General features: G+C 48.1%; 1 protein-coding gene across 6 annotated transcripts in view; it reads right to left on the reverse strand.

Annotated features, from left to right (window-relative positions):
- The window catches only part of AMPD3 (adenosine monophosphate deaminase 3), a 111074-nt gene that overhangs the window by 26383 nt on the left and 62247 nt on the right, over nt 1-22444 (reverse strand). The window contains exons 1-3 of one of the 6 annotated variants that reach the window (XM_077769123.1): nt 12351-14063; nt 12099-12147; nt 9823-10048 (exon numbers count right to left, since the gene is read on the reverse strand). In XM_077769123.1, coding sequence (XP_077625249.1) covers nt 9823-10043 — 221 coding nt within the window. In that variant the 5' untranslated portion in view covers nt 10044-10048; nt 12099-12147; nt 12351-14063. Of the gene's footprint in view, nt 1-9822; nt 11824-12098; nt 12315-12350; nt 14064-22444 lie in introns of those variants that run through there. The other 5 variants (XM_077769126.1, XM_077769125.1, XM_077769122.1 and 2 more) reach the window with 5 other exon arrangements.

Here is a 22444-nt window from a genome sequence, read left to right on the forward strand (position 1 = left end):
CGTTAGGAAGTTGCCTATTAGGGGAGCCTGGGTGGTTCAGTCAGTTAAGCTTCCGACTTCAGCTCAGGACATGATCTCATGGTCTGTAAGTTAGAGCCCTGCGTTGGGCTCTGTGCTGACACCTTGGAGCCTGGAGCCTGCTTTGGATTCTGTGTCTCCCTCTCTCCCTGCCCGTCCCATTTCTCTCTCTTCTTCTCAAAAATAAACATTAAAAAAAAATTTCTTTTAAAGTTGCCAATTACACCTTCCTCTCACACACATCTCTCTGCTTGAGGTACACAATAGTCCTCCAGATACCCTTCCCTGTGGTCACTGAGAATGGTCGTGGCCTGTGCATGGCACACAGAACATTAGAGAAGGCAACTGTCTTCAGAGACAGAGAGCAGACCACACTGCAGGGGTCTAACACTGAGGGCAGGGGGAGTGAGGACCATGTCACGTTACCCAAACTCTGAATCCCAGCATGTGAACAGCTCAGGAAGGACAGTGAACAGGGTCACAGATGAACAAACACCCTGTATTTCAAAGCATTCAAAATTGGGGCACTGGAGCCAGAAGAGATCATGACGACCAATTAGTCCCACCTTTTTACATGAAGGAGTCAGGGGTCCAGAGACAGAAGAGGGCTTGCACAAGGTCACAGTGGCAGTTAGTCAGTAGCCTACCGCCTCTCTGGGACCTGCTCCACCCCGTCATGCCCTCTGCACTTTCCTGTGCCTACTCTGTGCTACCCTGGCTGCTACTACTTCTGGGCAGGCACAGATCTGTATCTCTGTTATGAGAAAGAGATCGATCAGCATCAATTTCAGGTCCCTTTGGTCACTTAGCACCAAAAGATGATTTCACAAACTCTTGGGGAAATGGGCACAGGTTGGTTCTAAAATGCCACAAGCTCATGCTTATTTTGCAGTGATTTGTGAACACTCACCACCCCAAGTCCTAGGATCTCCAGGAAGGGAGTTAACCCGCAATGAGGTAAAATCATGAGCACTCCCCTCTCCCGGATCTCTTTCTGCCTTTAATGACCCCAGTCCCCAGCATAGGCACCCAGCAGTGCCCAATGCCAGAAACAGCTGAGGACCCAGCAGGATACCCAGGGCCTACAGCCACCAGCAAAGGCCTCAGTGACCCACAGACCCATAGAACCCCTCTCTACTCCAGATACCATGACACCTAGAAGTGGCAGAGAAATTGGTTGATCTCCAAACAGGCCTCATGTGTCACCCGGAAGCAGTTGTCTTCCTCCTGACACTTGACCAGGTCTCCTCACAGGCCCATTGCTAATTTTTCAGGAACCACATTTACCTCCTCTGTCTACACACCCAACACTTGTCATGGCTCTCAGGTCCTTATCTGCCCACTTGTGTTATCACTTCTTTGGGGCAAGGCTATTTACACCTGGAAAGTAGAGGCAGCCCCTTTTCAAGAGTCTGACTTTGCCTCACCCATGGCCCTGCATAACAGATGCACTGAGCTGTTCAGGAAACAGCCTGAACTCCAGGAGCCTGCAACCCCGGCTCTCTCCAGCCTGCCATCCATCCATTCCACAGAGCTGAGCCAAGCAACCTACCCCCAAGGAAGATGTTGACTCATGCCAGTCAATCATTCCTCAAAGGCAGGTTCACTTTGAGCAATACAGTTCTCACTTTGGCATCTTTTGGGTGTTCACACCTACAGGAAGAGCTATTACTTTGGGCTCCCTCTAATATTCTGATCGGTTCAGCAGGGCCCCATGAGACTCTGGCATTTGTGTCATTCACATGCCTGCCAGCTCAGTGTTTTTATCTCTTTGCCAACGTCACCCCCCATGCTTCAGCCAATGCTGCCTGAGGGCTGGCCTCACCAAGGAGAAGCAAGGTAACGGCTAAGGTGAGCAACAAGTAAGAAAGATAATAAAGCCCACCTTGATCAGGAAGCTGGAAGGCTGCCTAAGCCAAGAGCCCACCAGGCTTGTGCTAGGAATGTCCATATTCCTCTGCCTCAGTGAGGAACCCAGTACCCACCAGCAGGTGCCCAAAGAATTATTCTTGAAGACATCCATTATGGCTCTTGTCTTGAGTCTTCAAGCGAGGGCTAGACTGTCACATGTGAACATCCCTAGGCTGTGATCTCAGATGTTTCAGGCACAAGGGACAGGTTAAACAGATGGGGCAATGCCTCAGGGCTTGCTCACCTTGGGCAAGGGCTTGGGGTAACTAGAGGGCTAACCATTAAGCTTGTATCTCAGAAAGCTGGAAAAGCTAAATGGAGCCCAAGGAGAGGGCCCTGTATTCAGTTTCTATTGCTGCACATAACATATTGCCACAAGCTTAGTGGCTTAAAACCACACCCATTTATTGGCTCATAGTTCTTCAATGTTTATTTATTTTTGGGAAAGATAGAGACAGAGTGCGAGCAGGGGAGGGGCAGAGAAGAGAAGGAGACACAGAATCCGAAACAGGCTCCAGGCTCTGAGCTGGCAGTCAGCATAGAGCCCGACGTGGGGCTTAAACCCACGAAACTCAAGATCATGACCTGAGCTGAAGTCGGATGTTTAACCGACTGAGCCACCCAGAGGCCCCTTGGCTCACAGTTCTGTAAGTGAGAAGTCTGGGTAGGCTTGGCTGGGCTCTAGGCTCCAGGTATCAAAAGGCCAAAATCAAGATGATGGCATCACTGAGCTCTTATCTGGAGTCCATGCTCATCCAAGGCTGTTGGTGGAATCCAGTTCCATGTGGCCATAAGACTGAGGTTCCCGTTCCTGGGTGGCTACTGGGCAGGGGTTGCTCTCTGATTCTTGAATACAGTCCCCTCCATCTTCACAGCCAGGCATAGCTGCCTCTGTTCTCCAAACCTCTGACTTCCTTCTACTACCAGCCAGAGGCCCCCACTCTTTATATATGTGTCATTAGATCAGGTCCACCTCTGTAGCCTCCTTATCTTCAAGTCTACTACTGTGCCACATACGACAGTATAATCGCTGAGTGATGTCTCATCATATTCAGAGAGTCTGGAGATTAGGAAGGGCCATCTTTGGTGGATGGGGTGCATTTTAGAAATTCTGTCTACCTTAGGTCCGTATCTAGTACCATTCTATTCAACCAGGGCTCAGCCAACAAAGGTGGAAAGCAGCAAGTGAGTGACTGAATGCGTGTGTGTGTCCACACACCTCTCAAGGCTGTCTGAAGCCCCACATGTGTAACAGCAAGAAAAGAAGTTGTCTTTTAATAAGCATAAAATAAGCTTTATCTGGATTATAGAACCATGGAGTGTCCTAGCTGGAAAGGATTTTAAACACTACACACCCCAGTTCTGTCACTAACACAGCCTCTGCTTGAATACCTCCACTGACAGACAGCTCATTACATTTCTGGATAAGATATCAGCAATCAATCATTTATTCAAGAAACACTTACCAAGCACATACTGTGGGCCAGGCCAGTGCTAAGCACACAAACAAGGTGAACAAAACATGATCTGTTGCCACTGTTAGAAAGCATTTCCTTATGATGGGCCAAGATCTGTCTGTCCACAGTCCCACCTGTTGTACCTCATGCTCGCCCATGGGGCAACAGAGCAAGCCAGTTCTCTCTGCCACGGCTGGCACGCCCCCTCTTTCCCCTACCCACACATCCACCTGGCAGAAACTCACTCCCGCCAAAGAGCTGGCAGGGTGTGGGGCTGTGAGGACATCAGCTCCAGGCCAGGCCTGAGGGCCCAAGGAGCAGCTTTGTCATCTCTGAAGCAGATGGCACTTCTGGACCACAAGAACCTTCCTGCACAAACGGGCCAAGGACATGAGTTGGTCACATGGGCTATTATTGTGGTATTTCTTAACACCTCCCTGGCACCCCTCCCGCCCCACCTCTATGGCCTTTGACCACCCCTGCCATTCACTATGTCCCCATGTCCCCATCGTTACCCTGCTCTGTTCTCTAGCCCTCCTCAGCAGCTGGGCACCCCAGAGCCTTCTTGTAATAACATTTGATTCATATGTTAAACCTAAGTTAAGAACTCCAAGGCCCTCTTCAATCCTCTAGAGAATAGCCGGCATCTTTCCAGGGACCTTCAGAAGCCCACCGCCCCTATGTAGTCTGTCCAGAGGACTTGAAGGCAGGGAAAGTCACCAGACCAAACCTTTCACCAGAGGCTCTCAACTGTGTACAGCAAGTCACTTTATTCAATAAAGTACCAAGTGCCGGGCCCCAGGATAGACAGATAGAAAATACACCTTGGACTCCAAGGGCTGACTGATGATGGCAGAGATGGCCAGACAGCTCAGCAGACTGTCACCACACAATGTGGTTGGTGTGTGAGATACTCCAGGTACTTTGGGATGCCAGAGGAGACACCTGATCACACTGAGGGTGGGAGCAGAGAAGCAGCAGGGTCAGAGACGTCCCCCTGCATCATTCTCAAAGGCAGAGGGCTCACTTCAGAAGGAGCAGGCTTGTTTGAACAGCTCCCCCCACCCCCCACATACTCAGATCATTCTGGTAGCCTCTCCCTCTCCAGATGAGAATTACCATTTTAAAGACTTGGGGCAAGAGAGGCACGTGGGTGGCTCAGTCAGTTAAGCATCAAACTTCGGCTTAGGTCATGATCTCATGGCTCGTGGGTTTGAGCCCCACATCAGACTCTCTGCTGTCAGTGCAGAGCCCGCCTCAGATCCTCTGTCCCTTTTCTCTCTCTTCCCTTCTCCCTCTCACAGTCTGTCTGTCTGTCTCTCTCTCGAAAATAAATAAATAAACATTTTTTAAAATTTGTAAATAAATGTTTGGGGCAAGAGTCACAAACCAGCATGGAGATTCACTCACAGTTTTAATCGGAATACCATTAGGTGGGGCAGGCATTCCCCACATCCAGAGGCCTAGCTGTTGCTCTTGCTGCCACTGTCACTGCTGTGTTTCATGTGAGACTGGGGAGCCGTGGCCTAAAAAGGGGAGCAGTGACTGAGACCAGAGGTCCCAGCCTATCCAGCAGGGAGAAAGCAGGCACAGCTGACTATGGTGCACTTCCGTGATGGGCAGGCGCTTGGGCCCCATGGAGAACACTTATTCCGTGTGCCCACCAGGCGACCAGTGACCTGCTCACGTGGGTGTGGCTTTGATGCCTATCAGATGTAAAAACTCACAATCTCAACCCCTGTTTCTCCCTTCACTTCCCTCTGATAACCTGCCCTCCTTGCCACTGTCCCCCTCTGCTCCCTCCTGACCAAGTGTAGGTCTCCACTGCCTGCCAGCTCCCTTCCCACTGCCCTTCCTCCTCAAAGCCCCCAGAGGTCAAAAGGAAGTATAATCTTTACTATCTTTTAAATGAGGCCTAATCCTCTCTATTCTTAACTTTAAAAGCAGATGAATCAAACAGTTTTAAATGAACCTCCTTTGTTAATGGCCTTGAATTTTAAAAGTTATGTAGCCATGATTTAAAAAATTTTATTAAATAGGGACACCTGGGTGGCTCCGTCGGTTGAGTGCCTGACTTCAGCTCAGATAATGATCTCGCAGTTCGCAAGTTCAAGCCCCACATTGGGGTCACTGCTGTCAGCTGTCAGCCTGTCAGCTTGTGAGCACAGAGCCCGCTTCAGATCCTCTGTTCCCCTGTCTCTGCCCCTCCCCAGAGTCCCCCTGTCTCTGCCCCTCCCCAGAGTCCCCCTGTCGCTGCCCCTCCCCAGAATCCCTCTGTTGCTGCCCCTCCCCCGCTTGTGCTCTCCAAAAAAATAAATACTTAAAAAAAAAAAGAAATTTCATTAAACAAAATGATTTAATAACACTGTAGCTGTACTATGCCCAACTCATAACAACTATCTCTTTATCTATTTTACTTGGGAAAGCAGCTGTTCTAGAAAGCTACATTTTTCAGACAAAGTCTGTCCCTTTTGTACCCTAATTAAAATAATAACAACTATGATGTGGCCTTTTTAATAAAATTCATAATTCCTGTATCTTAATCAGAGCGTGCTGAACATAATTTCAAGTTCTCTCGATGACTCAGAGTCATCACCGCGTTACCCGGTCATGAGCTTAAAGGCACTTTGTCCCAAGACTGCTGTGCTTCAAATTCTTATGTCTGCTTTTCATAGTTTCATCCCTCACTGGTGACTGTCAAATAATAATGACAGAAACAAGAACACTAATGATGTTCCTAAGTAGCCATGCATATTAGCTCACTTAATTCTTCCAAGGTAGGTGTTTTATTATCCTCATTGCACAGACTGGAAAATAGGCCCTTGCAGTGAAGACCTCGCCCAAGGGCACTCAGTGGTAAGACACGGGCGTCATTTGAACCCAGTGGCCTTGACTCCCACGCTTGAGCTCACAGTCACCACAATGACCCTGCCTGGAGAGATCCCTCTCTCCACTTCTAAGCTCCTTCCTTAAATCTGTCACATGATACGAAACAAGATCACCAAGCTTATCATATGAAGGAAGAATAAACAGGAGATGTTCATACTCTCTTGCACTTATATTCCAGAATGTCAGGGAGGAGCCAGAGACAACGAGGAAGCTAGGGAGAGGGTTCAGTTTCTCCAGGGACCGTCCACATCTGAATGATTGCATAACGGTGCCTCTATGGAGCAGTGAGGCTGAAAGACAGATTAGGGATGTACTGCTCTGAGAGGTAGTCCAAGGATCAGTCCATCCTTTGGCAGAAAAGAAGCCAGTGGGCAGCAGGGAGCTTTGGCCCAGCTTCCCTTTATTTCATTCAAAAGCCGGCAATGATACCCTGGAGAGCAGCACCCAGTGTCATTCCAGTATCTACAGGTGGAACCAAAGACTCACCCCTGCCTAGAGATGGAATAGCCTCATGATCAAAGTGTGGGGTTCTAGATTCAAAAGACTGTGGGTTCTTTGGGGCACCTGGGTGGCTCAGTCAGTTAAATGTCCAACTTGGTTAAGTGTCCCACTTCAGCTCAGGTCATGATCTCACAGTTGGTGGGTTCAGGCCCTGCATTGGGCTTACTGCTGTCAGTATAGAGCTCGCTTCAGATACTCTGTCCCTACCTCTCTCTGCCCCTCCCCCTCTCTGCCCCTCCCCACACGCATGCATTCTCTCTCTCAAAAGTAAACACTAAAAAAAAAAAGTCGTGGGTTCTACTCTCTCCTGTCACTCGCTCTGCATCTTCATACAGGTTAATTTAACCTCTCTGAGCCTTAGTTTCCTAACCTGAAAAATGGAAGTCAATAAGAATATCCAATTAATAAGCTTGATGTGGGGATCAAAGAATGAAAGCAAACCAGCCAGCCCAGCACTGAGCCCACAGTAAGCAGTAGCAGATGCCGTCTACTCAGGAGGAAGTCAGGCAAATAGTGAACAGTTACGGGGGGCTTACTGTGACACTATTCTAGGCCCTTTCCATGTCAATTCCCTTATTCCTCACAACACCCCACAAAAGTAGCTACTGTTACCATCCCTACTTTATAGATGAGAAAGAAACTGGGGCACAGCAAGGTCTCCTAATTTTCTAAGGTCAGAGAACATACTAGCAAGTGGCAGAACACAGTGGTCCAGAGAGCTGTAGCCACCTTGATGTACTATCTGTGAGGCTATTACAACTTTTCTCTGTCACACATCCACTGCTCACCAACATGGCCTAAGCCCTAGGCTGGACCCTGGGGACCCGGATACAAAACTCAAGGAGCCTCCAGTGTTAGGCAGCAGAAAGATGCAAACCAAGACCATCACATCCTAGCAAGCAGGGACAGAACAGGATTTCTGGAGAGAAGCCTATGGAGGAATTTCTGAAAACCACAGGGCACCACTTGGACTTAGAGTAAGAAGGTTTCCATTTTGCTGTTAGCCTAGGCATTGATCAGAAGAGCACACTCTCTTTCTGCAGATGTGAGGCTCAGGGTCACCCTGTAATGGAAACTGGCCTCAGAACCCCACTATTCTCAATAATAAAAAATGCCAGGACTTCTTCTCTTCTCATTATTAAGGGTCTAAAATGCTCAATTCATACAACACAGAGGGTCCTGCATATCATTCGGTTCACAAAGCCAGGCCTCTGTTAAGCCAGTGCAGTGTGGATGAGGGCCTCTACAGTCACGCTCTTCTTGACCCTCTAGGGATGAACACACTGCTGGGCCTCCAGCCACTCCCCCCGCCGCCCCAACACAGGCTGGCACTCACTACTCCTCCACTCCGTGGGTCAGAGCCCCTCACTTATGTAATGGAAGGTGAAGTCTTTACACCTGTACTCAACTTTTTACTTCTTTCCCCAAAAGTTAAGGAGATACTGAAATTCTCTACTCCCAAGAAAGCAAAGGGTTGCTTTCAAAAATAAGGAGGTATCTTAGGAAGGACGTGATTGGCGACTGGGTCACAGTTAAGGCTCACGTTCTACTGTGTTAGCTCTGAGGTCTGCAGTGTGCTGGCGGGCCAGGCACCCGACTAAAGCCCCACTAGACAGGTTCTCAAACCTCTTCAATTCTTTAATTCCGCTCTCCTGGGGGAGCTCAACTGAAAGGATGAAGGCTTCACATTGCACTTGGACTACGATCCAAACGTCTTATCAGGGAGCACAAGACCAGTCAGTCTGACCTGAGCCCTGACTATCCCTCCAGCCTCAGGTCTCTCTCTCCGTCTCTCTCTCGGTCTCTCTCTCTCTCTCAACAACTTATTCACCTACTTACTAGCACCCATGCTAGGCCTGCTTGTCCTCAGATCCACTCCTCAACCTCCCACCCATCCCCACTCCGTGTTTCTGGCTTTGTGTTAGCTGGCTTCTGGCTAGGTTTGGCCAATGGCAACCAGTGGAGAAGCAAGAAGGTGCCAGAAAGATTAAAGCCAGGTATCTCTTGCTTCCATCTCTGCTTTGGAAGCATCTCTGCAGCTGCTGCCTCTCCTCCTTGGCTCATTTTCCATTAAAAAGGCCACCAGGGTTCTAACTACTCCACCCTGGGCTCCAGCAGCCCCGTCTCCCTCCGTCATCCCTGCGGCCTCGAGTGGTAGCTGCTGCTGTTACTGCTTCAAGTCTCCGGCCTGCCTCCCTGCCCTCTGCTTGTCTTCTCAGTTCTCTGCCACCTCAGCAACCATTCCCTGAATTAAAGTCCTCCTTCCAGGGGCACCTGGGTGGCTCAGTTTGTTAGGCATCCGACTTCGGCTCAGGTCATGATCTCACAGTTTGTGAGTTTGAGCCCCATGTCAGGCTCTGTGCTGACAGCTCAGAGCCTGGAGTCTGATTCAGATTCTGTGTCTCCCTCTCTCTCTGCCCCTTTCCTGTTCACACTCTGTCTCTCAAAAATAAATGAACTTTAAAAAAGGAAGAATTTTAAATCCTCCTTCCAGTATTTAAATGGTTTCTGGGTTTTTTTCTGGTTAGACCCTCAGTGATACAGCATTTATCATAACTCACCATTTAAAAAATTTAATTTGTCCCATAACTTAATTGTTGTCTAGACCAACTACCTGTAAGTTCACCAGAGCAGGGACTAGAAATATCTTGTTCATTAGTGCATCCTCTATGCCCAGTACAGCACCTGGCACATAGTGAACTGACTTATTTAATAATGCAAAGTACTTGTCAAGCGATGAAAAGAAGTAAAATTGATGTTTTCCAACAAATCCTCAAATTTCCAAAGAGATTATGGAACAGTCATTTGCAAATGGTGTGTATTTATGCACATTATGTGTTGTTCAAATGGCAGCAGAAAAAAAGTGGTTTTTGATCTTTTCTGCCAAACACAGGCCTGGAAACGGCCTTCAAGAAAGAAGTGGGGAATAGAGGGGTCTTGGTTAAGGAATAACCCCAGCTCCCAGGGATAGGCCCCCTATCTCATGCCCACAGCCTGCCTGGGGCTGCGCCTCGGTACACACGGGCTCTGGCTTGTGGAGACAAACCTTTTCGCCGTCTCCAGGGACTTCTGCTCCGCCAGCTCCTTCTGTAGCTCCCTCTCTTTGGCCTCCTTCTGCCCGATGGGACAGTCCTCGGGGACGGTGAAGAGGGACAGGCCATCTTTGCTGTCCTCTTCTCGGAGCACTTTAGCAAACACCTTCTCTGCCAGGAGCCGGACTTGCTCGTCCACCTCGGAGATGTTCAGCTTGGGAAACTGGCGCGGCATCTCGGCTAGCAGAAAAAGAGCAAGGTTAGCCTCCTGAGTTCCCGGATGGCCTGAGTCAGCGGGTGGGGAAGGAAAAAATACTAACACAAGGGAAATTTCCCAGACCAAGCCCAGTGCGCCAGCTTCCAATACTAGCTCCATAAGTCATTGAATGTGAAGAGTGTAGAGCCACTCACCTTTCATGAGAAAGTAAACATCCGGAAGTCAAAGAATGACCTATTACATGCGTTTCTGTTGTCCCAAACACAGGGGACCCACAGCATGCTGGCAGTCATACCTTTCCTGGCTTTGTTTCCATGATGGGGAAAGGATAGGAGAGTTCAGACCACTCTCCTGCAGACTGTCAGGGGGCCGTGTGCATACAGCAATGACCAGACCTCGCTCCCCACTGCCCAGAGGGAAGACGAAAGCCCAAAGGTCTTAATGATTAGCCTAAGGTCTCACAAGATGGCTGCAGTGCTCTGGGCTACCCAAAGCTACATTCTTCATCACATAAAACACCGTCTTTTGCTGAGAAAAAAGAATCTACCATCATGGTTATACCATCTCCCAAATTTTCTGGAACTCTGAACAAGACACAGCAAATAAAATTAAGGTTTAGAGGCAGGGGTACTCTACCTTTCACAGCCTAGCTGAAAACTTACTTCCTCAAAGCTTGGCCTATCTCTCTCTCTTCATACTGGCTCCTCACTATCCATAGCTGGCCTAAATTACCTGGTTGGTTCCTTTCTTTTCTTTCTTTCTGTCTTTCCTTTAACATTTATATAGGTAGAACTCATTAATAAGTACACTCTCCCAAGCTCTTTCTACTTCTTAACTCAGTGAATCCTATTATTCACATTTTACAGGTGAGAAAATGAAGGCACGGAGTTAATTAACTTGCCTGGAGTCACGCTTTCATTAATTGAGCAGAGACTTGGACTGGTCTCAGCCTTTGGCTCCCCTGCCCCTTTCCTCTCTGAGCCTCTGTTCAAAGGTTTGAACCCAGGCACCCGGTTCCCATCTCTGTATTCTTAACCACTACACTGTGGTGCTTCTCTCTGCCCAGGTGGGTGTCAGGGCAGGTCCCCTTGCTGTGCCCAACATCACACTTATGGAGTGGAGGAATACTGCGTCTTGTCAACAAGCTACCTTCACTAAAGTGGCTCTGGAAGAAGGGTGTCCTGTCTACCTATCACCACAGTTTCTTTGAGCAAGGTTTAAAGAGAGAGGTGGTTTAGTCAGCCGGGAGATGAGGATGAAGGTAAGACAGGGGCCCAGTTTCCATGTGGCATGTGGCTGGGAGAGGAAACAATTACAGGAGAGGAGGGGCTCACTGAGCGGCCTTGGGACAGTCACTCTCTGTGCCACACAGTTTTCTCCTCTGTGAGATAAAGGGATGAGACTAGGCAGTCTCCAAGGTCCTCTCAGTTCTAAGTGTTGTAATTTCTAGAGAGGTACCAGAGAGGCTTCTGACGCCCAAGGACGCTTGCTGCTCTGGTCTTCTCTGCAGCTTGTGTGCCTAATTCATGACACAGACATGAAGGAAGAAAGCAGGCAATAACTAACACCAGTCAAAGAACATCTGTGAGCCCTTGACTGTGAAACCAATTTCCTACTTCCCTCCACACCCAGGTCATGGCTTTTCCTGGGCCTCTCTCCCCTCCAGGGGGTTGAGTGGGAGGCAGCTGCTGAGAAGGGAGGAAGTCTGCATGTAACTGTGCTGATCTGTGGCAGCAGAGAGCAAGACAGCGAAGGCCAGACCTGCAAAGAGGAAGAGACCAGAGCTGCCCGTGGAGATGTCCACATCCTGATAGCACACAGAAGAGGAAGCTGGAAATCATCAGGAGGGGGCCTGGGGAAGAAGGCGACAAAGAGACAAATGGAGAGGAAGACAAAGAACTAGAGTCAAAGGGAGCTGTTAGGTAAAAATGAAGCTGGACCACCATCAGCCCCTTCCCCTCCACTCTAAGGTTGCGGGTCAAGTGCAGCATTCTACAACCCTACAGGGCATCTCAGAAGTGGACATGGCAGAGACCCAGACAAGGGGCAGCAAATGCCATAAAGCATCCATACCATTTGAAAGAGTAAACCCAGTTCCAGAAATTGCTTCTAAGAAAAGAATCTGAAAGAAAAAGCACAAAGATGTTTATCTGCACTATTTATATAAAAAGTTTTACAATGTCCAAATGAGAGCACATTCACTTGGAAAAAAAGGTCAAGCAACCAAAAGTTTATAACCAAAATTGTAATTATGAGGACAGTGCAATCACATAAAAAATATTGTGAAATAACAGTAAATGAAAAAATTAATACATAAAACTGTACCTATGCTTTGGTTGCAGTGAGATGAAAATGTATTCCCTTAAGGACAAGGACTGGAAGAGAGACACACACTCAGATGACCAGGTGACAGGACTCCGTGTGTCCTGTTTTGATCACTGATGCTGTTATAATGTCATTTTAACAAACACAAAGAAGATAGAAAGAACATAAATATTTTTTAATGTTAATAAACATTAAAACAACTTTGAGAATAAACACTTTCTGCTTATTGTGAGTGGGTGAGGGACAGAGAGAGAGAGGGAGACACAGAATCTAAAGCAGGCTCCAGGCTCGGAGCTGTCAGCACAGAGACCGACGCAGGGCTTGAACCCACCAACCGCGTGAACCTTAGTTGGACACTCAACTAACTGAGCCACCCAGGTGCCCCAGAAAATAAATAGACTGAAGGGGTTTTTGTTTCTGTTTTTGTTTTTTTATAAAAGGAAAATAGGAAAAAAAACAAACTTCTACATCCCAGGTCTTGGTAATCAGGGTCCTCTCCTACCTATCCCACACCAGACATAGACCAGCCAAGGAAATTATATCACTGAGTTCCATCTCTGCATTAGCTCTTGCCCTGGACAGAAACTGCCCACCACTCCCTTTCTACCCCCTGGCCCTTTCCCCTGCAAACATACACAGGCCTGACCCAGCCACAGCCCACCAGGCCTCCTCAGAAATGGGCATGGGGTAGAGGGTTCTTTGTGTCTGAGGGCTCTTATCACAGACCCTGCCATGTCTTTCCATGAAGCATTTTCACCTCGCTAAAATCAACTAAACATATTTTTCAGGATCCATCTTCCTAGAAAAGATCTTCTTTCCTATTTAAATGGTTTAAATCAGCCTTTTCCCATGAAAGGTCAACACTTGTTGCTGGTAAAACAGATCCTGCGGCCAATTATCAGGGAGATGCTATACAGTTCCTCACCCCAGATTCCCAAGGCACAGCAAAGACTCAGGAATAGGATCGTACAGCAGCATTTTCCTAAAGACATAGATTCCTTTCGTTGCAGAAGCCATATCAACCTCTTGCAGAATTACTACCAGTGTCTTCAATAAGTGGTGAAGACTTTACTCCATACCTTAGTATAGACCAGGTAACCCAGTTGGGGTGCTGGGCTAAGTCAGTGAGCCTTAGGAGCCCGTTATACATCTGTCTTCCTGACATCCTTGGCAGAGAGCTCCCTCCTGCCAGCCCCTCCCTCCACAGCTCTGTTCTTTTCTGAGACCTACAGACACCTGGCAAGGCAGCCTTGTGTGAGGAAAGCCTGCTCTGTAGATGCCAAGCAGAGTTTCAGCTCCAGCTGCTTCTTCGAGCCTGCCTTTCAACCGTTTGTCAACTGTCAGCTGAAGTCGCTGAAGTCGGCAGGCTTGGGAGGCTTAACCATAAATTCAATCAGCTAGGGATACAGCTTATCTCGCTGTTGCAAATGACACCCTCTGATGAGCTTGAAGAAGTGTCCCAAAGTTAGAAAGCTATAAAATGCCACCATTTCAACAAACAGTAACTTTTCCTGGCACCACAGCCCCTCCAGAAAGGAAGCACAGTACCACTTAAATCCCCTCCTTACACAAACGACGCTGTGCCTTGCTCTTGCCAGACTCCCACTGTCAGAACCCATGACACAGACCTGAGCCTGAGGCTGGAATCTCCATGGCTGATCCTGAGGATGCCACACAGGCGAGGCACTCAGGCCATGGGCTGTGGATGCCCGGGAGGCTGAGCTGAGTCTGTGTGAGTGCAGCTGGCTGGGTTCTGTCTGCCGCTGCCGGGGTGGGAGGTCTCTGATTTGCATATCTGTGAGCTGCCCTGAGCAAGAGCAGGAAGCGTCTGGGCTGGAAATTCTTCCGTGAATATGAAATGTAAGTGGAAAATTTCCAAGACTCCTAAAGGGCCCAGGTAATGCCAGCTATCCACAGCCGCTGCGTGCTCAATGCAGTGTCCTGGGCCCTGTTCTCAGCCCTCTCCAGAGCAAGACACAAAGCCGCTGCTGCCCCCAGCACAACAGTTCATTCAGCCTTCCTGACGGAACACGGAAGATAGGCCACTAAGTCACAGCCTCCCTCTAATGACCAGACCCCTGAAACGTGCCATACCATCACCTCTGCTGCTTCCATTTGAACTCCACCTCAGGCTTGGCCTGGAGACCAGGTCCATTCTACCAAGGGGATTGTCTACGGCACAACCTGGTCTGACTTCCCTCAGAAGGCCCCCCAAAGCAACCTCCCTGAAGGCACCCCAGCACTGGCAGGGGTGGCGCTGTGCCCGGTTATCATTAGAGCTCCTCCTCCCCTTCCTCCTCTAAAAGAGCAAGGGCTTTGAACTGTTCCCTCCTTTCCCAGGAAAGGGACAGAGACTCAGGGAGAGGAGACTCCTCAGCACTGGAACAGGCTAGGATGAGAAGCTGCCACGCCTTGTCCCACTCCTTCCTTTCTTCCCTGAAGGAAGCCGACATCACAGGTGACCGGGCAGCCTGACAGGCTCTACCAGAGCCTGAGTGCATGAGCACATGCGCACGCACGCACGTACACACACACACACACACACACACACACACACACACACACGGAAAAGAAAAGAAGCATGTCCCTCTTGACCCGCCTGAGCCCACCGGCCCCATCCTCCCCCTCTTACTGCCGTTCTCTGCTCCCACGAGGACCTCCAGCTCTGACTAGCCTCCTGGGCACTGGCTGCACTCGGCCACCCTGCACCAGCAGCTGCTGCTCTCCTTAGGGACCGTGGAGCCGCCTCAAGTGACCCACAGGAGCAGTCCTCTAAAAGAAAGCCTCAGAACCCACACAGTGACTTAGACAAATGGTGTGGGTCTGGGAAATAACCGTGAGCAAAATGGCTATTTCTGTGCTGCTGTTGAAATCCTGGGGACAAGAGCCCAGAAAGGATGGGTCAGTTGTTTACTGGGAGGCTAGGTCTAGTCCTGGCTTGGGCCTGAGTCACCTCCTCATGTCCAGTTGTGAGATTGTGCCTTCCTGAGCCCACATAATGACTCCTGTGTGTGCAGAGCAGGATTACAGGGTTGACACATGATCCTCGGGCTGTTACTGGGCTTTAGCTACCCAGAGATTATGACCCACCTGTCCTCACAGCTGTTTCATAAACAGTGCGATCAGCAAGCTACAAGCAACCTAGGGGGAGGAGGATATGTATTCATTAAATAACTGAACGAACTTCAAGCACAGGGAGGGAAGGGTCCAGGCCCTTAGTACTGTTCTGCCGGGGGGGAAGAGGGGCAAGTGATTCCTTCTGTTTTGGGCAAGGGGGAGGTTCAATTGAGGCGGTATTGGGAGCATCCTAGCCCATGCATCTGAGAACCTCCCTGGATCCAGTTCAGGGAATTCTATTCTACACCTATAACCAGACCATAGATAGCCTCAGTCTAAACAAGCATTTTTCAAAGTGTAGTCTGTAGAACATAAAAAGACAAAAGGCTTGGAAAATACTGCATACAATAATCCCACATGGGGATTCATGCACAATTCCTTCTAGCAGAATCTAAACACCAGAGAGTCCCTTAGTAAAGAAAGCTATTTGACTTTGTTTAGCCCAACACACTTATTTGACCCTCTGACCATCGCCACCATAGGAAAACACCTATTAATATCCGTGGCACAGGCTTTGGAAAATGCCTTCCACTTCGAGCCTTCATTTTCCAACATAGAGGAGGCTGCCTTCCTGAGTCCCAGGTAGGGGTGTGAGACTCACTCCATTAGGTCTGGACAGAGATGGGCAGCAGCCCAGCAAAGATAACGTAGGTCGGGGCAATGGGCAAGGGTCCTGCTAGAACCAAAGAGATAGAAGACCCTCCAGGAGAGTGGCAGTTTAGGAGGAAAATGTGGCTTGTCTTGGGAGGGCAAATTTTGCTCATGAGCTCACAAATCCATCTTGAGCCTAATATGTCACTGCCCCTGTGGCCTAGAAGTCTCCCTGGACTAAGGAGCACTGGTCTCAAGCTCAAAGACTTATTTCCTTTTTAAACAAAAATTAAGACAATCTGTGATAACTGGTCCCAGGCCCTGTATCTTCCTCCCAGGAGACCAGACTGCATTCACTTTTATCACTTACGTGCCCCTCACAAACTCTAAGACAGGAAAGGCTAGAATCAAATTATGTCTCACCAAGAAATATACTACTTTCCCTTTTTCTGAAATGTTGCTTTCGGCTTGCCTATAGGAGTTGATTTTCCTTCTTTGTCTTCCTGAGATGTGCATGACTCACACGGCAGTTGGACAAAGGGGTTTCACCTACTAAAAACCAGCTCCATGACAGATCTTGCCCATTTTATTCACTATTATATCCCCATGACTAGAACATAGTTGATATCAATAAATATTCATTGAATGAATGAATGCATAAAATAACAAGTGAATAAGCTAAGTGACTAATCCATCTATGGCAATCTCAAGAGCCAGTACAGTGTATGGTTAAGTGTATGGACTCAAGCCAGACTACCTAGGGTTTGAATCCTGTTCCACAACTTAGTTGCATGAGCTTGAGCAAGTTACTCAATTTCTCTGGCTTAGTTTTATTCTCTACAATGTGGGGATACTAACAGTACCAACCTCATAGGTTGTCATGGCAATTAATGGCATATTTACATATGCTAGAACAGGCTTGGAATAGTACCTGGCACATAGTATGTGCTTTATAAGTATTATTTATCAACATCATTGTCATCATGGTATCAGGTACAAGAGAGAGTCCAACTGGGAAAACAAAACATGACGCTTCACCTAGACACTGAGTCCTTTTATTCAACATTATTTATTGAGTACTGTTGTATGCCAGGCACTCTCTCTCTCAAGCTCCAATTTGGAAGCAAGAAGGAAACCATGTTTAAATGTGAAACCAGATCAGTAGGAATAGCTTCCTCCTCTAGGCTTGATACTTCTTGCTGACTTCGTATGGCTAGGGCTGCAGCCATGAGCCCATCTTCCTATGCCTTAGCCTCTTATATATCAAAGCCCAAAGACATGGTCTGCTCTCCTCGATATGCAGCCATCACTCAAAAGATCTAAGAGATTAATATATTCGAGGGAAGAACCAGGAAGGCCATAAGTAGCTTTAGGAGAGTAAAGGTATCTCCTTGCTTAATCCTAAGGATATATTTCATCTGCCTAAGGTATTTTCAATACCTGGGATTGATTTTAGAGCCATTTGAAGAGTGATTTGCCTAGTGTAAGGGCAAGAAAAATAGGCCTCATCTCTTAAAGAACTTTCTGATCTCGCTGAAAGCTACTCATCCCTTATTTAGGATCTCAAAAGGATTGAGGGTATGCTGAGGATGGAGCTAAGAGGTCGAAGAGTCTCCTAGCAGCCCATCCATGCAAACTCCATGATTCTTAGGTAGGGCAGCTGGGTACCATCATCATCACAGCAAGCCAGCCCCTCAGAGTTTCACCTAGAATTATAACCAGGCCAAGCTCATTATTCCAAACCTGCTGTCAACACTTGGAGAGGTGAGAGCTGATAGGGGCTCTGTCTGACTGGCTCAGTAGCTCAACTACCACTCAGCATTGATGCTTCACAGCCAGGGGAGGAATTTCTCCCATGAGAGCTCCAGCTGCTGACAGCTTTTCCCTGAAGCTAGCCAATTGTTGGCCACCACGTCAAGGGGGATAGCCAACATGGGCTCGGGACCCTGCTAAAATTCCTTCCTCCCAGCTTTCACCTGGCTTCTTTGCTAATCTGTCACCCCCAAGCTTCCAGATACATACAGGGACCTAAAAATTTGGGGACATGACACTGTAGTTAGCAAGCCTCTTCTACTCCACGGTCCCTGGAAACTCACCCCAGAGGCCTCTGCCAGCCAAGAAGAGCCATTAGGAGCTGCACGGGCAAAGCAGCTACCAGGAAGTTCAAGGGCAAAAAGCAGACTTCCAGGAGCCAATACACGTCCCATGCTGGGAGACAGCCAAAAGAGGTAAGGATGAAGGCCTCAAATGAACCCATCACCCTGTCATTCTGTCCACTTCCCTGCCTTTAGGTGGAAGTGACCCCCGCGTCCCCCCGCAGTGAGCATCTGGCCAGTCCTCAAGCACCTAGAAACTTGTCCGGGAACTTAAGTGGCGGCATGCCCCTTAATTTCTCTAAAAGTAGGCCGCCAGGGAGCTGAGATGAGGCTGGCTCACCTGAGGTCTCTGGAGCCCAGGCCACCGCAGAGAGCGGCAGGAATACCCGCAAGGACCCAAGCAGGGCTGAGCCCCGGGTCGGCGCCGCCGGGGTAGGCTGGGAAGCCCAGAGCCGAGATTCCGACCTCGGGGCACTCCGACTTGCGTCCCGGGCAGGAGGGGCGGCGGGGCACGGGCCCAAGGTCAGCAGCGCGGCATCCCGCGCACTCATAGGGTTCGGGTGCCAGGGCCCTGCCGTGGGCCCGCAGGGGGCGGCCGCCAGGCTGGAGCGCAGGTGGCGGGACNCCGCCGGGCCCCGAGAGCACTCCCCGCAATGCTCGGACTTGCCCGAACCTCTTCCCCCGCCAGGACGTTTCCCAAGGTGAGAGCCTGGGGCCACGGCCCCCGAACAGGTGACTTACTCCCTGTAGCTGAACGGACCTGAAAGCATCGGCTTTCCGTCTGGTCCCTTGATCACCTTCCTGCCCCTCCCAGCACGCGCGCACATACACACGCACGCACATACACACACACACACACACTCGTATACTCCTTCTACAAGACTCTGCTCCCCAGCTTACACACCCGCCCTTCCAAGTCACGCCCGACCTCCTAGGTGCTAAATGCAATGGGTGCCGGCCGTGTAGCCCCTTCCTGGCCCCTCCCCAGCATTTGGACCTGCTGACCACGCCTTCCTTCCCGGATCGCTAGGGGTACAAAAGTTTCCAGAGTTGGCGCTTGCTGCTTTCTCTCCAAATTTTCTACTTCCCTTGGTGACTGCTGCTTCTTGGCGTCCAAGGCTTGGCTTTTCTTTGTGGTGTTCCCCTCTGGTCCCACAGCTGCCTGTCTCCTCTGTCCTTCTGCGAGCCCATCCAGTCCTCCGGTTTCAACAAACTCCCGACTGCTAACGACTTTGGAACTTTATCTCCAGCTCAGGAAGTCCTAGTGATGCAGATAACTTATCAGCTTCCTGAGGTCCATCTCCACTCGAGGTTTGTAGGCCCGAACTCAAACTCCTAATTTCCTTCGAAGAACGTGCCAGAACCTGCCTCTGCTCCTGTGTTTCTAGTCTTAGTGAATGATAGCACCACCTCCCACTACCCAGACTATATTGGGGAGCCATCCTTGACTCTCTCCTTTTCATCTCTCACATCAAATTTGTCACCAAAGGAGGAAATGGAACTAGTCATTAGTGAGCACCCACGGTGTCCTCACTGTGCTAACTGCTGTCAGTCACATGGTTGCCTCATTTGAGTACCAAGCTTTATTCCTTCTACCTGGCAGCCTGGTATTTACAATTCATTTATTTATAAATGATATGAACATGCAACTGTATTAATATGTATCATAAAGCACACCTAGAACTGTCAAAGGATCTAGTAAAGATAAAGATACTTCATTTTTAAAAACTAAAGTTTACTTATTTTTGAGATGGAAAGGGAGAGAGAATGAGTGGAGGACGGACCCTGAAAGAGGGAGAGATAGAAGATCCCAAGGACTCCTTGCTGTCAGCATAGAAACCGATGGTGGAGGGGAAAAGGGGGCTTGAACTCAGGAACCATGATATCATGACTTGAGCCGAAATTGGATGCTTAAGCGACTGAGCCACTCAGGCACCCCAAAGATACTTTATTTTTAATGAATGGTACAATATACATTTTTCCTTTCACTTTTAAGTTATTTGTGGGGAGTCTGGGTGGCTCGGTGGGTTAAATGTCTGACTCTTGACATCAGCTCAGGTCTTGATCTCATGGTTGGTGAATTAATGTTTTTTAACATTTATTTATTATTAAGAAACAGAGAGAGACAGGGCATGAGCAGGGGAGGGGCAGATAGAGAGGGAGACAGGATCTGAAGCAGGCTCCAGGCTCTGAGCTGTCAGCACACAGCCCCATGAGGGGCTCAAACTCACAAACCGCGAGGTCATGACCCGAGCCCAAGTTAGATGCCTAACTGACTGAGCCACCTAGGTGCCCCCAGAATGCATTTTTTTGTTGCCATCTCCTCTCTGTACTGATTCCATCACATCAGCAATGGCAAATAGAACAGAGGTTTTTTTCCAATGATGCTGACTGACATTTTGTCTTTTACTATTAAATAAAAGGGATTTTACTCAAAAGAGATTTTGAAACATGTTTATTTCATTTAATAATAGTTCACAAAAGTACGCAACTAAGTAATGCATGACTTGGACTATCCCCCCCTTAAAAGTAGTAGAGGTTGGTCTTCATGATCTGGTTGTGTAGAATTCACATCTCTTGCCGATTATGATGGCACATTTATATTATTATTAGCTAATTCCTCAAGGCCCAATATACCCTTAGTTAGTTGTTAATGACAGTGATGTAAATCCATATTCTAAGTATTCTCCTTTATAAATTTGCACTTTTTTTCTGGTCTACTCTCTTCTCAGATATATCATCATAATGGATCTCATGTAAATAGTGGGAAATTGTTAGCTCTGCCATTCTTTGAGTTGGACTTTGCTTGTTCCATTCATGTTATTTTCAATCTATGGATTTCTTTGTAGGAATCTTTTCAAACCATTTGTCCCTTTTGTGAGAATTAGTTTAGTTAAATCATAACTAGATGATACCACCTCACACCTATCAGAATGGCTGAAATTAACAACTCAAACAACAACAGATTTTGGCAAGGATGCAGAGAAAGAGGAACCCTTTTGCATTGCTGGTGGGAATGCAAACGATGCAGCCACTCTGGAAAACAGTATGGAGGTTCCTCAAAAAATTAAAAATAGAACTACCCTACCCAGCAATTGCGCCACTAGGTATTTATCCAAAGGATACAGGTGTGCTATTTCCAAGGGGCCCATGCACCTCAATCTTTATAGCAACACTACCGAGAATAGCCAAAGTGTAGAAAGAGTCCAAATGCCCATCAACAGATGAATGGATAAAGAAGATGTGGTGTGTGGGGCGCCTGGGTGGCTCAGTCAATTAAGCATCTGACTTCAGATCAGGTCATGATCTCATGGTCCATGAGTTCAAACCACATGTCAGGCTTGTGCTGACAGCTCGGATTCTGTGGTCTCCCTCTATGCTCCTCCCCTTCTCATGCTCGTTCTCGCTCTCTCTCTCTCAGAAAAAAACATTTTAAAAATCTAAAACAAGGATGTGGTGTATAAACAATGGAGTATTGCTCAGCAGTCAAAAAGAATGAAATCTTGCTATTTGCAACAATGTGGATGGAACTAGAATGTAAGTGAAGTTAGTCAGAGAAAGACAAATATATGACTTCACTCATACGTGGAATTTAAGTTACAAAACAGATGGACATAAGGGAAGGGAAGCAAAAATCATATGAAAGCAGGGCGGGAGACAAACCATAAGAGACTCTTTTTTTTTTTTTTAATGTTTTATTTATTTCTGAGAGAGAAAGAGAGACAGCATGAGCAGGGGAAGGTCAGAGACAGGGAGATACAAAATCTGAAACAGGTTCCAGGCTCTGAGCTGGCTGTCAGCACAGAGCCTGACACGGGGCTTGAACCCATGAACCGTGAGATGATGACCTGAGCCAAAGTTGGTGCTTAACCAACTGAGCCACCCAGGCACCCCAAACCATAAGAGACTCTTAAATACAGAGAACAAACTGAGGGTTGCTGGAGGGGTTATGGGTGGGAGGATGGGCTAAATGGGCAAGGGGCATTAAAGAGGACGCTTGTTGGGATGAGCACTAGGTGTTATGTGGAGGGGATGAATCACCAGATTCTACTGCTGAAATCATTATTGCAGTATATGCTAACTAACTTGGATATAAATTTTTAATATGCAAAAAATTAAAATAAAGATAAAGTATTTTATCAAAAGAAAAAAGTATAAGTAGATGATATAATTTATCTTTCTACCACCTGGGATACAAGTAATTCATAATACCTTGTCATTCACTTGAAAGTAGTTGAACCAGTCAGGGGGCCACGGCCACCCCCTTCTCTGTGGAGGAAAACACACTCC

The sequence above is a fragment of the Crocuta crocuta genome, unplaced genomic scaffold (genome assembly GCF_008692635.1).
Source record: "Crocuta crocuta isolate KB4526 unplaced genomic scaffold, BGI_CrCroc_1.0 scaffold255, whole genome shotgun sequence".
Taxonomy (NCBI): Eukaryota; Metazoa; Chordata; class Mammalia; order Carnivora; family Hyaenidae; genus Crocuta; species Crocuta crocuta.